The 16,258-nt window shown below is 39.4% G+C and overlaps 1 protein-coding gene across 1 annotated transcript; it reads right to left on the reverse strand.

Annotated features, from left to right (window-relative positions):
* Positions 1-3,174: 3,174 nt before the first annotated feature.
* On the reverse strand, positions 3,175-15,290 carry LOC115778056 (synaptotagmin-5). The gene is made up of 5 exons (XM_030726076.1): positions 15,169-15,290; positions 12,552-13,555; positions 7,730-7,901; positions 5,506-5,672; positions 3,175-5,422 (listed from the first exon to the last, which is right to left on the reverse strand). The coding sequence occupies exons 1-5, from the start codon at positions 15,188-15,190 to the stop codon at positions 5,273-5,275; spliced, it is 1,515 nt and encodes a 504-aa protein (XP_030581936.1). The 5' UTR covers positions 15,191-15,290; the 3' UTR covers positions 3,175-5,272.
* Between the last annotated feature and the right edge of the window lie 968 nt (positions 15,291-16,258).

Below are 16,258 nucleotides of genomic sequence, written 5' to 3' on the forward strand. Positions count from 1 at the left end.
AAAAGAATGACTATTAGTGGTCCAGAAATGGATTCTTCTAGTTTGTTTAAAGTGTCACTAAAAATGAACGCTTTCCATTTTAAATATGCTGTTTCTAACATCTTCATAGGGAGCCAGGCTTTAACAGGCTCATGCGCTGGATATGTCTCCCCAGACCATCACTGACCCATCACCAAACAGGTCATGCTGAACAATGTTACAGGCAGCATAACATTCTCCACAGCTTCTCCAGACCCTTTCATGTCTGTCACATGTGCTCAGGGTGAACCTGCTCTTATCTGTGAAAAGCACAATGGTGGACCTGCCAGTTCTGATATTATGTGGCAAATGCCAATCGGGCTCCACGGTGCCGGGCAATGAGCACAGGGCCCACTAGAGGACGTCAGACCCTCAGGCCACCTTCATGCAGCTGTTTCTGATTGTTTGGTCAGAAACATTCACACCAGTAGCCTGCTGGAGGTCATTTTGTAGCTCTGCCAGTGCTCATCCTGTTCCTCTTTGCACAAAGGAACAGATAACACTCCTGCTGATGGGTTAAGGATCTTCTACCCTGTCCAGCTCTCCTAGAGTAACTGTCTGTCTCCTGGAATCTCCTCCATGCTCTTGAGACTGTGCTGGGAGACACAGCAAACCATCTTTCAGTGGCACATATTGATGTGCCATCTTGGAGGAGTTGGACTACCTGTGCAACTTCTGTAGGTTCTAGATATCACCTCATGCTACCAGTAGTGACACTGACCCTAGCCAAATGCAAAATTAGTGAAATAACAGTCAGAAAAGATGAGGGGAAAATGTCAGCGGCCTCCACCTGTTAAACCATTCCTGTTTTGGAGGTTAGATCTCATTGTTGTCCCTCCAGTGCACCTGCTGCTAATTTCATTAACACCAAAGCAGCTGAAGCTGATTAACAACCCCCTCTGCTACTTAAATTACCAGATCAGTATCCCAGAAGTTTAATTGACTTGATCCTATACGCTGATTAAAAAGTGTTCCTCTATTTATTGATTTATTTAGACCAGTGTATTAATGAAAAAAAAATTTTTTATCTGATCAGAATGAGTGTCTGATTATATCAGAATAATCCAGTCACATTTGCTTATTATCAAGTTTGCAGTTGAAAATATGAACATAATGCATTTTATGATTGTCATTTGGTCTTATCGTTTACACTCACCAAAATTAATAGTTTAAGTAAAAGTGATAAATGTCTCTCAGCAACAGATTCAGGGAACCTGAGTTGCAGAGTTGCTGCAGGCCCACACAGAGAGAAAACTGCAAACAGATCAGCAAAATCTCATTTGCTTACTGCAGCCTCCCTCGGGAGAGTGGGCAGATCAGAGGAATGAAGAAAGAGAAGCATGTCTGCATCGAATGCGTTACAGCCTCACACGGACAGGTTTTATTTCATGTCCTTTTCACTAAACAGGTTTTTGCACTTTCATGTTCAGCTGATTTATTTCCATTACAGCACCACAGAAGCACTTTTGGGGGGAAAAAAATTGTCCAAAGTCAAATGAATAAGTGCATACTGAGACACACAGGGTACAAATAGTCTACTAGAAGACTTACTTTATTTACCAGTTGCATTTAGCCATCTTATATATATTTTTTTTATATCACAGATACAAAAAGGCTCTAGTGTTGTGCTTACCTAAAAAGAAATGCACTGAATAAAAATAGCAAATAAAGGTTTAACAGGGGACCACCTCTATAAAATTGGCATTCGAAGCAATTCTGGAGCTTTTTTGGGCCCTCCTTTATGGACAGAAGCGATGGCTCAAGCGAGCAGATGGTGCAAAATACAGAGTGAGGAAAGAAATTTGTTTTGAAAGATGAGGAAAAACTGCATAATAGGAAGCCCAACACGATGTAAGTGTAATTAGTAGTTTTCCATCCAGCTGGGCTCATAGTTCCACATTTTACATATTGTGATTGTTTTACAAGTCACAAGCACTTAAGACATGACTCTTTGTGTGGGTGTGTAGTAGTAGTCACATTCAGCTGGTGAGCTGATATGACATAAGATCACCCCAGGAGCTAGATTACACCACCTTTTGATTGCACATCCTTTGGATATTTATAACTCTTTGGAAGGGCATCACACACTGGCAACAGGAAGCAGTGACTGAAAGATTTTGTCATGAAGAATGCATTTACCACAACGTCTCTGTCAACAGTAAATAATTTGAATGCAGGCAGGTTTAGTCCAGAGGGCAGGTTTCAATGGCTATCATTTAAAAACTGTCTGTGTGGCGTCTCAGTTAGAAAAATTACATCTAAGTGAATTTTATTGACTTCTGTTATTGAGCGCAGAGCCTTCAGCTGTGAAGTGAAAAAAATGTTCCTATAAATTCACAATAATGGCTGCAGACATCAGTCAGTTATTCATTGTATCTGGAGCTGCTCCAGAATTTATCTTAGGGACGTCATTCACCACAGTCAGCTTCACATTAAATCAATCCATCCATCCATTTTCTTCCGCTTATCCGATTCAAGGTTGCGAGGTTGGGGAGAGGGCTATCCCAGCTGTCATTGGGTAAAATTATCCATCCATCAACTTGTGTATTTCATATCGTCCAGTTAAATGTAAATAGTGAATACCTTTTTAATAAATGCTGACCAGTTTTGAAAGACTTCTTTAAGGTACATATCTCAGCTACCAATGCATGGATTTTCATGAAATTTTGAACAAGCATTCATGTTTCGCAGGTGATTAAGCCACAGTATCTGGACTGGCATCAATATGAGGCAACAAAGGGGTGTGACATCATCTGTGATTTGACAAATTAACCTGAGAACCTACAATGCTATCTGAACTGTGATATCATCTCTTCATGTCATGCATTTGCCTTTGTCGATGATGCCTACAATATATTCATTTCTAATCTTGTCCATCCTGGTCACTTTATTTTTGACTTTTATCAAACACGTCCCAACACAACAATACATGCACATAATGGTAAACATAATAGAAAATAACAAATAAGTAAATAGGTAAATAAATACTACAAAAAAGAAAAAAAAATCATCCTGACACCACATTCAAGAATGCAGCTTGGTCGAAGCACAAAAATGTTGTTAATTTAGCAAAATCAAGTCAAGTTTGGTCAAGTTTAATGAATAGTGAGGAGTCCATGAGATGTTTGAAAAGACTTCCACCTTGTTTTACAGAATATATGTGTTGCTCCAATCAAAGTGTATTATTCAGAATCTGTTTACACAGAGTGAAGGTTTTGGGTTTGCTGGTTCCAGTTAAGCAGGATGCATTTCTTTGTTGCATGCTAATCCTTTTCATTGAACTAGGGTCCAGTGTCTTTTCTAGTTCTGTACCAAAAAGGTATCTTACTGGTCACATGTCCATCAAGCATTCCAAGACTGTAACAGTCAAGTCACACACCTCTTTCCAGAAGTGTTTTAATTTTCTACATTCCCAAAAATATGAATGATTGATCCAGTGTAGGTTTTGCACCTGTGGCATTTAGAGGATGGGTTAGGGTATATCCTACTCAACCTCAGTTCTCTGGATTAGTCAAATATAAAATAATGTCGTCGGCATGTAACAAGATTCTGTTGCTAGTTTTTGCTTTATCAATTCAATAAAACTCCTTACTCCTTCTGACTGAGAGGTTCAGTGGCCAAACTGAAAAAAAGGGAGAGAGTGGGCAGCCTTTTCGGCTTCTTCTGTATAGGCCGAATTTACTTGTAAGCTGTTTATACATATTTGGCCTTGCAGGATACTTGTCACCCCCTGGTGTCCATTAAAAAGATTGCAGGTTAAAGATTTGTAGAATTCCAACAGTAAAAACATCTTCACTAAAAAGTAAACATTACAATTCAAAGCTAACATGAAAAATATTTTTTTCCACAACAAATACCATAAAATTGTTAAAGTGGGAAAATCATTACGAACATTAATGATGAGCTAGTATTCATGAGACACCAGACATTATCACAACTGATAATGACTTGATGATGACTTTATTATTTAGACCGCTGCTTTCTGTTGTCTTTGTGTCCCTGAACACACCATCAGGAAATGGTTTCACTGACTGATAAGTTTTTAATAGAATCAGTTTATACTTGGAAAAAAAAAATATCCTTTATTGATGTTTTTAAATCTTCTAAAAACATCTACAGTTCAGACAACACAGACCACCGCAGGCATCCACATGATCGGTATACTACACACACAAGCACACAATTCCTTGCTAAAATTAGATCATCATTATTATGTATGTGAATGCTCACAAATGATGTTGATAAGTGTTCACACATTTACAGCAGCTGTAAAAATTTTCAAATATCTTTTAATATGAAATTCTTATTAAAAACATAACTGGTTTCCTTAGTTTTGGTGCCATGGTTTTAATCCTTCATATTTACTTTTCTTTCAATTGTAGGCAATCACAGTGTTTTTTTAAAACTGCTGCACAATAACAGTAAGTCATGCTGCCACAGTCAGACAAAATGGAAAAAAGGGGTCTGATAAGGGGGGTTTTCCATAAATTTGCTCTGCATTAGCGTTAAATATACATAGTTGAAAGCATGATATATTTTTTAAGTCATGCATTTGCTAATATAAAACTACAATGTATAACTAAATCAAAATGTCCCCTCATTTTTATTTCCAGTAGCTGTGGAGAAGACAAAATATTTTTCCCTCTTGAGGCATTTCGAGTTGGAGTAGTAGAACATGGACAAATACTGGCACATTTATATACAGCTGCATACAATGAGCAGTGGCAGGCACACTGTAAATGCTTTGTAACAGAAATCATTGTACTAGTCAACATTACCATTCATAGCCTCTGGTCACAATACAAATAGCACTACAACATCCATAATAACAGTTTTATAGACTACAGTTTTAAGAAGTCACAGTTGAAAGAACTGCAAAAACAAATGCGTGGATTCAAACTATTATTGATATGGAGAAAACAGCTTCACAGCCCCCCTGTGTCATACTTTGGATGCAGATTAGATTTTTTTTTTTTCCTTCTACAAGCCTCTAGATGTACATGGACTATCTAAGTTGTCTCTTCCTTATATAGTTTTAGTACTTATTTAACTCGGGATTATTTACTGGTAATTGGAAACTATTATCATTGCTATCGAAAATTTAAAAAAAAAAAAAAAAAAGACCAAAACAAATACTTTGGATGAACATGAGCTGTCTGCCTCCCCTTCACATGTTTTTCCCCCACTAACTCCACATCAAAGACACTCACTAGGCAGCAAAGGGACAGTTCCACAGTGTGCCAATCAGTCACTTTTACAGTGCATCTGACTGGATAGTATGCCAGCGAGTACTTTCTATTTGTCCCCGACTGCACATTTCCTTCCAGTGTCCCTGTCCCTCCTCGGAAACATCGCTGCCAATCAGCACGCGGCCAAGAATACTGCTCTTAGTGTAGAGGCGGCCCTGTAGAAAATAAAGATGTGACAGACTTCCTAATATTTCAGTATAATATAATAAGTTTTAATGACTTATGCAGAACTTCCTACCTGCATGACAATGAATTCAAGCACCAGTGGTAACTGACTGATGTCACCGGGCGGCAGGTCAAATAGGAATGGAGCGTTCCAGATGGGGTTTGGACCACTGGCCCCTTTAGTCTCCTTAGTACCAATTACCTTCCCATCCTGACGCAAGTTAATGACAACATAGTGGTCTGTTGGGATAAAATTACATCCTTAGTTATGATTATAATCAGATTGGATCAGTTTATTGAATTACATTTCTTTTCTAGAAAGGTCAACAAATAAAAAGGAGCAGCAACATCAGTTACAAGGACATTTTCGGTTGGTGTTAACAAACCGAAGCAACCTCACTGCGGGGTGGTGTTGTTCCACTCACATAAAATAATGTGCACATGTTTATTTATATCCCCAAAATCCCCTCTGCTCTTTTCTCTGGCTGTTGCAAATCTGCACGATCAATTGAAAAATATAATCTCTCAATAATCCACTCTAGCATGCTAATTGGATTTACTAAAACTAAAAAGCAACGTGTAAGATAAGAATCATGCATCTGCAAAGAGCATTTATATTTATAGATTTCACATGTATGATTTATCTTAAAGCTCGTAGGAAACATATAACTGACTGTATGCCTCAAAGTGTCAGTTTAGGTTGTTGTTTTTACTTTGACACAATTTCCTGCTTCCTCCTCTGCTCACCAGCAGGGCCTTAAATCAGATGGCACAGACAGAGGGGAAATGACACCAGGCTGATTGGTTCCTAATCTGATTATATAGCAAACCAATCAGAGATCCAGTCTGTCCGACCACAGACGGGCCCACAGGATACACAGAATGGATCTGTATATTTACAATGTGATAATTGAAAATTCAGCCCTTCTCCTTTACTTGGAGGAGATGACGGTTTGCTTGATATTTAATATGCCATTGAGAGATCAGGCAATACATTTCATTAGCATTTCTGGCCTATTGTATAAAATGTCCAAGTAATGATTATTATAATTATATCACGTTTTCTTTTTTTGTCTGGGAATTCGGACTGTCCCAGGTTGTATCATGTGGGGAATGAGGTGAACAAGAGAACCACAGATTAAGGAGTCTAAAGTCTAAACTATGTGCAAGTCAAAGGGTGCCACGAAATCCCAATGCACAATAAAAATTAGGGCTGGCCCTGCCAGCTGAGGTGGGATCCTTGGTCCCCACAGTGCATCACCAGCCCATTTAACCCCCTCTGTTGTGGAGGTGGAGTTTGAGTGTGTGTGATAAGACCTGTAAGATGGTGAATTTTGCCTGGGCAGGGGTGAAGCCACAGGAAACTCTGGTTAAGGTCCTATGACTAGCATATAGGGACAAAAGACTAATTAAACTGTAACCAGCTGGGTAGCAGCATGTGCATGACTTTTATATCATTTAAAAACATTTGCACATGCTGACTTGTTTTTTTTTTTTTAACTTTTCCATGATAGTAAAACTTTGTGCAAATGTCTGAAAAGACAAAATGTATGTGTTAACATACACGGTTGTATTTAACACACAATAACATACTCATAACACACTCTTTTTTGAGTGCAGCCAGCATTCACCTACCCCTCTAACATGTTACGTTTCAACTGGTGACTGTTTTATTCATTTTATATGTGTATTATTAACATCCATATCTTAATAGCTTGTCCAGCACTAACTGGACAAAACCACTATCTCAACTCAGAGATGAAAACCTACTGACTTGTCAAATAATGTACTTTAGTGTTGCCCTTGTGTGTTGTTTGACGTAGCTGATAATAGCAACTGATCCCAATCAATTGTGAGCTTAGCTATTACCAGCAATAGTCAGTATTGGTTTCTTTTAATGATGACTTTGATTAAATGGTAAATGGACTAGTTCTTATATAGCGCTTTTCTACTCAGTATGAGCACTCAAAGCGCTTATACAACGTGTTTTACATTCACCCATGCACTCCCATTCATACAAGCACTTCCATGTTTACTAAGCTAAGTGCTTTTAATTGGCTAACATTCACACGCATTCATACTCCAACGGGACGGTCGGAGAGCAACTTGGGGTTAAGTATCTTGCCCAAGGATACATTGGCATGTAGCCTGGAGTAGCCAGGAATCGAACCGCTGACCTTCCGATCAGTAGGTGACATGCTCTACCTACAGAGCTACAGCCACCTTAAGATTGGACTTAAGGAAAGCAACAGCAAAAACAGTCTATTTTACTATTTAGGTGGGAGGATGGTCTTCACCTGGAGTTCCTGGGATCCGTGTGAGCTTGGCCAGATTCTCAGCCTTTCGAACCATCACCTTGATGCGCTGGGCCAGTGTCTGGTACTGCAGCAGGATGAACAGTTGCCCCAAAGCCCGAGGCATGCACACAGAGCTCTTCCTGCGTCCCAGCGTTTCCTGAGAGCTCAGACTCTAAGGGTAGAAAGGAGGAAAAGCCCAAGGGATAAAGACTAAATGTGAGACTAAGCAAGAAGGGAAAAAGTTTTCTTTCACTCAGCAGATGTTCATTTAATCTGTTGGGAAACTGGGGATAAAATAAGACCAAGAGAAAAGAGCTGATTCAAGCAGTAAAAGCAGAAATCGAACGCTCATGAATATGCTTCTATAGTACTGTCAGCGAGCGGGTCGGTCAAAGCAGTAAGACTGAGATCTGTGAGAATCAGTGTTTCAGTTCTCACCAAAGGGAGTCACTGTGAATCACTGTCAATATAAAGAAAAAGGTTAAAAATTTAAATCTGAATCAGTTACTGCAAAACATCATTAGGCATCTTGGGTTCACCTGCCAGAGGAACTCAGCGGGGCTAAATCTGTGTCACTTTTTCAGTCACTAAAAGCAAATCAGTGATATTAGAGGTTGGCTTTTATATGCAGCTGTCATGCTTGAGGACTCCATTTGACCACCCACCATAAACAATAAAGACATTCATGTGTTGTGGATAGAAGTAATGGCTCATCTTAAAGTCTGATGCTTTCCATCTGAGTTCGTGTCAGGTTTCATTAGCTTGTATTGGTTGGAGATTGGTGAGTCACGGTCTGCTGTCAGGCTGCTGAGCGTTAGCCCATCAGTGACTTGCTGATGCCGGGTAGCAGAGTGTGCAAGCAATTTCATTCAACAAGTGAGTTTCGGTTCACTGCCTCTGACTTTTACTAGAGCTTCACCTCAGAGACTGTCACATACTAACACCGCCTTGTGGGAATAAGAGGCTTATTGTATCTTTTCTAATTTTCTGTCATACACGTACAGTTAGGTAAGTTAAGTTTTTGACAGTGACACTTTTTTGTAGTTTTGAATCTCAGCGGATTTTGAATCAAACAATTAGCTATTACTGTTTAGGAATTACAGACATTTTTATACATAGTCCCCCATTTTCAGAGTTTAATGGCCAGGTGAGGCATGTCTCCACATTTATTCCATGACAAAATAAGCAGACAAAAGATCTGGAGCTGATTCCAGGTGTTGAACTTGCATTTAGTAGCTATTCACTGAAACTCTCAATATGAGGTTTAAAGAAATGTCAGTGCAAGTGAAGACCATCATTAGGCTGAAAACCCCAAATAAACCTATCAGAGAGATAATTAAAACTTTAGGCGTGGCCGAATCAACAACACCAAAAGGCCTGAAAAGACCACAGAAGTCAACTAAAATGAATGATCATAATTATTTTTCTCTTGGTTAAGAAAAGCCCCTTTACAACATCTATCCCAGTGAAGAACATTCTCAGAGAGGTAGATGTATCATTATCAAAGCCTACACCGCCATGAATGAAAATACAGAGGGTTTACAACAAGGTGCAAACCACTGGTTACACTGAAGAACAAGCAGGCCAGATTAGGCTTTGCCAGAAAACATCTAAAAGATACAAAAAATTCTTTGCACAGATGAAACTAATATTTGTTTCTCCAATTACTTTTGAGCTTCAGAAAATGGGGTCCTATATTTTAAAAAGACTATAATACCTAAATGCATTAATGCAATACTTTCATTAAACTCCTTCAATTAAAGCTGAAAGTCTGCACTTCAATCCCATCTTGACTGTTTGATATAAAATCAATTGTGGTAGTGAACAGAAGCAAAACTACAGAAAGTGTTTCATCCTCCAAATACTTAGAGAACTAACTGTATGCATGTACATTTACAACCAGAGATGTCCAAATAAAACATGGGCAGTGTCAGTTAAGCTTGCGTTCAAGTAATCCATGTGAGCCAAAAGCTCAGGATTCATACAGCTTTAAATGTTTCATTCATCATGTTCATCATTAATATGGTCATTACTGGTACACAGCTCTAGCTGTGAGCACAGGAGCTCCACCTCACTGCTGTTGGCTTGGGAAGAGGTTGGCCTTAAGGGGAGATAGTTTAAAATCAGATATAAGATGCACTGAGGGGCTGCACCAAGGCCGAGTATGAGATAGACAAGGGTTATTTTGAACTGTGAATTATGCAAAGCTCCTGTAGCAGAGTCCAAGATTTTTCTCTTCAGGAAGTACTGTTCATTTCATAGTCTGTTTAAAGACAGATTCTTAACTGCAAATGTAAATATGCAACATTAGTTTTTGCCTTGTAGAGAAGAAGAAGAGAAGAGAAGAGAGTAGTTTCCATACTCAGGCTTTGTAACCATATCATTAAAAAAATGTCTTATTTTCTATGTAATAACTGTACTAAAAAAAATCCCAAGACAAATTGATATATTTTACATGAAAACATTGTCTTATGTAATTTCCTGGCTGTTATTTTTGCAAATAGGAAGTCTCTTCTTAATTGGTAAATCATCTCGAATTACATAACCAACAGATTCTATGAATCATCCAATAATCTCTAAATAACAGATGCCTAAAAAGACTCAGAAACTTATTTTCCTCCTACTTAACTCCTGTATATAAGTAGGAACAATCAACTGCATGTTAATATTCTGTAAGCAGAAACTTCAGTAATTTATACTAGCTTCTCAATACACCGGTTCAGTTCCATTCAGGTTTTTTAATACCACAGGTTTATTAAAATCACAACAACAGTTGCCTTAAGGCACTTATATTTTAAGGTAAGGTGCTCTTTCAACAACAGGTGTAGTTCTTACTCAGCCTGCCCTCCAAGCTTAGTCACAGACTTGGGAACATCAGGCAGTGGCTTTAAGCAAGGAAGAAGTGTTTGCTTTACGGCGGTTCAACACATTAACCTTCAACCTATCAGTAAGAAGGCCACTTTCCTTTTGCTTGAGTTTGTATTTTTAACCTTCTTTGAATCACGTTTGAAGCTTAGACAACCAAAACATTTCCTTTTTTTTTTTCTTTTCAGAAATACAATCATAATGTTGGTTATTTTTCCATTCCTACACCCACTAGCTGGAGTTAGTGGAAATTTGCCAGGGATGCTATATGACTGCAATTAAAAATGAAAACAAAGAGTGCATTTGCAGGAAAAATAAAATTAAAAATTGCTGGTCAACCTTATCGCTCCACTTTTGCTTGAACTCCTGCCAAGCTATGCCCCCCATTCCCATAAAATGTCAAAATAAGTAATGTAATGCAGATGAATGATCACCAAAAGCTCAGCTGGTCCATTACACTGATTACAAAAACTGGCTCTTTCTTATGAATACAGAAAATGCCCATATTACAAGACAGTCACCAGTGCACGACCTATATGCAAACATGGAATGTGCTCCGCATGCACATCACACCAGGTAGCTGCTGAGAAAGAGGAAGGTGAAGGTGAAGGTGAAGACGTGTTTATGTGAAGTGTTTAAATCAGACATAAAGATGAGAGACTGAGGTGGGTACTCCTGGCTGACTTTCACATTACTGCAAAAAGGAAGATGGGACACCCCAACGAGAACCCAGCACGTCTCAGAGTGACCTAAAACATTTGGACCACCTCCCTTCAAAAACTTGTTATTAATGCTTCCTGGCAGAGTATCAGCAGAGCCGCAGAGGCCACAGCGTGGGCGCACCGCCAATTTGCTGCACTCCACTTGTTTGCTCTGCAGTGGCAAACAACAATGTCGCCATGACTAACAACAGTGGAAAAACTGGCTACTGGGAGAGCTGATTAGATGCTACATTCCTTCATGGACAGAATCTGATACGTGTTATTTATGACTGAAGTGCAGTTTTTTTGTCTGTTAAATCAAATGCAAATGAACACTTGCAAAGGATTTTGAAATCTTACCATCAGTTCACTCAAACCAGGACAACAAAATTATGGTCAGTGACCCAAAAAGCAGTTACAGTCCCACAGACACACACACACACACACACACACACACACACACACACACACACACACACACACACACACACACACACAAATGCACACAGCTTATAACCCAACTTGCATTATTGTGGACTTGCGATTCTTGAGAGGACACAGTCGCCTGATAAGCTCAGGTACCGGACGCAGCTCATTGCAGGTCTCATATACACATGTTCTTGTTCATTATATTTTTTTTTTGTGGGTCTGACTGAAACTGTCCTGGATCGAAGGTCCCAACAAAATTTTGATTGGATATGATAAAACAAAAAGAGTACATTTACTTTATCCATGTACGCACGTGTAACCAGCCAATTATTCTACTGACTTTGATGTGTGTTGCTGCTTTTCATTGAAGCAATAGTTCAACAAAGGCTGTCACAATATCTGATTTTCAACACACAGCCATGCGAGCCATGCCTTAAACCTTTCCCTGCTTGACTGAAGTACTACTGATCTATATCCTGAGTTAATTTTGTACATTTTGTGCTCTTTATGTCCAATAAAGCTCTGGAATTAGGAGACACTGTAACAGTTTGTTTTTCTGATTTGTTTTGTTGACAGATAAGACATTATCATATACTCATGTATTTCATTATGCACTGCAGATACATTTATTAAGTTTTTAGGTCCCATTTAGTCTTAAGTCCAAGTGTTTTGAAGTCACTTTCTACATCACTAAGGGTCAGACAACTTATTATGGGCAAACTGTTGTGTTTTGGAATCTATATTGCCCTTTTATGGATTCTTAATCCCTTATAAGCAGAACTGTAATGTATAAACCAAACAAATTAAATGATCAAATCACCATATACCTTTTTCAGCTTGCTCTTAGTTGGGCTGAGCTGCCTGGTGTAGGTAGTGGCGATGTCAGGCTCCCAATCCAACTGCTCACAGGGCAACTCCACCACACCCAGCGCGGCCTCTCTTAGACCAGTGAAGTCCCTACTGTAGACAGCCAGTTTCAAGGTACAGGTCCGCAGCTCCTCCACAGAGCCCACCTGCAGTACAAAGCTCTGGTTGTGGAGCTCTGGGCTGAGGCTGCGCCGCCGTGAAGCTATCTGCTGAGGGGAGGGGCAGAGCGGTGGAAGGCTGGCCCTAACAAAAACCCCACTGCGCCTTCGACTGACCCCCGAGAGACCCAGGATGTTGACCACCAGGGTGCCGCAGGCAGGGGAGAAGAGCACGGAGAAGTGAAGGAGTGGAGCTGGCTTGGAAGGGATGGCAAGAGAGTTAGAGCCATACTGGGATGGGCAAGGCCCTCCCTGCTCGACGGGAGGTCTGGCAACACCTGCAGTCAGACAGCTGCTCTCATTGTAAATAAAACTTTCACCGCTCACAGTGCTGCGCCGGCCAATCGCTCGACGGGATTTGGACACAAAACTCAACCTAGTAAGAGAAGGCAAAGAGGCTCGGCCGTGTCTTGGTGGTTTGTTAGGTGAGCAGGGAACTGCAGGAGTGCTGAGGCGCCGCAATGGGAAAGACGATTTAGGAGATTGTGCCAGCTCATCTGACCTGGTAGGGCTGGAGTCAAAGGGCAGAGCAGTGAGGTCATCATCAGAGGGAGAAGAGCTGCTTTTAGAGGAAGGAAATTCTAACACATCCCCATCCAACTCTTCATATTGCTGCTTCACAAGCTGTGTACAGGGAGAAGGAGTCAGCGTCACAGTCACTCTCTCCACAGGATGTGGAGACAAGAAAACTGCCTCTTTGTCCTCCAATGAAACTTTCTTTCTTCTGCGGCAGCAAAGGATGCAGCCAAGAACGAGACAATAGCAGAATACAGCTAGACCCACAGCCAGCAGGATCTGCACGTGAACTAGAAAAAAGGTATACATATCAAACATTAATGTTGGGTATATATAGATACATATAGATACACAAATTTAAAAAAAAAAAAGTGAGCTCATCATAGATTAACCAAACAAACAAGCCTTTGTTTGATTGAAGGCTCAGAAAAGGCACATCCATTACAAACAAAGTTATTCTAAACAATTATCTTGTGTCTGCACTCTGCACTCCTTGATTAAATTAAAGAGGAACTGTTATTATCATAATTGTATCATTAATATTGTTGCAGTTGCTGTTTTGATCCAAGGGAGTGCTGCACATGTACTGCATTGCTGTCAATTTTTCTGGCAACTAAATTATTTCTGTTTTTATTTATCTTTGAAGCCTCCATGCTAAGAATCAGATTACAATAGCTTAAATTCTGTTAATAAGTTTAATTAAAAATAAATAAATAAAGCACGTTATTACCTACTACAATATCATCTGCCTTTAGCATCAATTTATTCAGATTATCATAAAACAGCACACTGAAACGTATTTAAATATGAAAGCATATCAAGATAAACACACACTGAAGCTGTTAAAACAGATCCCCGATGCTGATTTAATGTCAGATAATGAGGATGTATTGGGATGACTCATGCATCAAGCACAGGGCAGTAAACACTAACCTGTGACTGTTGTCACGTAAACAACAAATAATGAGAATACTTGTGTTTACATGTGTTTTTGAAAATATTAGGTTTAGGTCCCCCACATTTTTTCATTTATTTATTTGCTCTTAATAGGTTTGTTCATCTTCAACTAAACAGGGATGTTTCCAATGCATCAACAAATTTTATTACCACAGGAGAGAGTAAAAGTACCCTTAACTCCACAATTATCCATTAAGATGAGATCACAGTCAAAGCAAGTGAGTGCTAACTGTGCAGATCAATTTCAGCCCTGTCAAAGTCCAGGAGCAGGGAGCTCCCCACACTGTCTCAGTCATGACAGTACAGAGGGGGTGGATGCAGCAGTGATGTTGGAAATTCAAGGCTGATGGGATTGCTCTAAAATATGACTCAGCGTGACTAACCAGTGGACATTATTATGGACCAAATGATGTAATGGTGAAACCCGAGTAAGGACAAATCAGTGTTTAATGCAGATTTTTTTTTTTTTTTTTAGTTCTGAAGGATGTGTGTGCATTTTGATATGGTGTGCATCAGACTTAATCATGCACTAAGTAATTGGAAATGGCACGCAAATAAGTGATTTAAGCTTACTGTAATCCATAGACTTTTTTTTTTAATCTCGGCCCTAAAGCATAAAAAAATCATATCAAACAAATTGTATTCGGGATACTTTCCTACTCTCTCTTTGCAGTCCAGGTCCCACTTGTCGGCATGCAAAGATAAACTTATTTTTTTTAAGCTGTCTCTATCTTCCTGTCTGCTATTTTTCGTGTTTGAAGACTATTTAACAGTAATAACAAGCGGCGATGTGTATTTAAAAAAAAAAAAAAAAAGACTATATTTTGCTGTGATATTTTTTTCCTGTTTGAAAAATGTGCCGACAGCACTAATCTGCAAATAAAACCAAACACAGACTGAACATTAATCAAATGAGTAAAATCTAGAAAGACAGAACATTTCCTACCTGCCAGCGTGTACTGCGACATGTTCCCACACAGGTTGGTTTGTGGATGTAGTCACTGCGAGCACCGTTTATGAGTGGTTCATCGGCAGTGCGCAGGAACCTGAAACCTTCCAGCCAATAGCTTCATTGGGTAACTGAGCTTTTATTTCAGTTGCACCGACCGCGCGTTGGAGGCAGAAAAGGTGCTGCCTTCTTACAACAGTTCAGCCAACCAGCGCTACTGTTCACTTTATAGTTTTTAGTCACAGCAGTTGGGCTTCTGCAGGATGTCCTGCACGATACAGGCGATCAAAGTAAATGTAAAACGTGCTCAGGCAGCACATTATGAGTCAGATTCTATTGATTACATCCATCTCTCGGTAACGATCTTCCGTGACAACAGTAAGGGACTGCGTGAAATTTACTCGAAGTCGATTTAAAGAGAATGTGTTGTGCTATTTAATCGTAATTATATGAATTTGATTTACTGAATCTCGAACTTTGATCGTACGCTTTTCTTGCAAGATTTAAAAAATACTGAAGGCTCAGTTTTTTAAAAATAATTTATCTTCTTGGGGTTTTTTTTTTTTTTTTATGGATTAGAGCAATCAACATCTCTCTAAAATACCTCTTTTTTTTCCAAAATTGAACATCGAATGAATACATTCGTGTCAATTACTGGTAACGTGGTTTAATAGAAAGGTTTTGCATTAATGATTTTGTTACATTCTGCTAAGAAATACTGAGTCCTGCCATTCCTATGAACAATTATGTACTTACCACAAACGACCACCCACGCAAATAATGTTACAGACTTTGGGGTGCAGGTCACCTACTAATCGGAAGGTTGGTGGTTCAATGCCTGGCTCCTGTTTGCATTCCAAAGTGTCCTTGCCCTCTGATGCAACCATCAGAGTATGAATGTGTGTGAATGTTAGATAGAATGCACTTAGCTGTAGAAAAAAAGTGCCTATATGAATGTGAAAGGGTGAATGAGGCATGTTGTATAAAGTGCTTTGAGTGCTCAAAGTAGAGTAGAAAAGAGCTCTATAAGAACCAGTCCATTTAATATTTACACCCCATGGCACTCTGATGGGAGCTGTCTCCACCT

This window comes from Archocentrus centrarchus, chromosome 3 (assembly GCF_007364275.1).
Source record: "Archocentrus centrarchus isolate MPI-CPG fArcCen1 chromosome 3, fArcCen1, whole genome shotgun sequence".
NCBI classification, from domain to species: domain Eukaryota; kingdom Metazoa; phylum Chordata; class Actinopteri; order Cichliformes; family Cichlidae; genus Archocentrus; species Archocentrus centrarchus.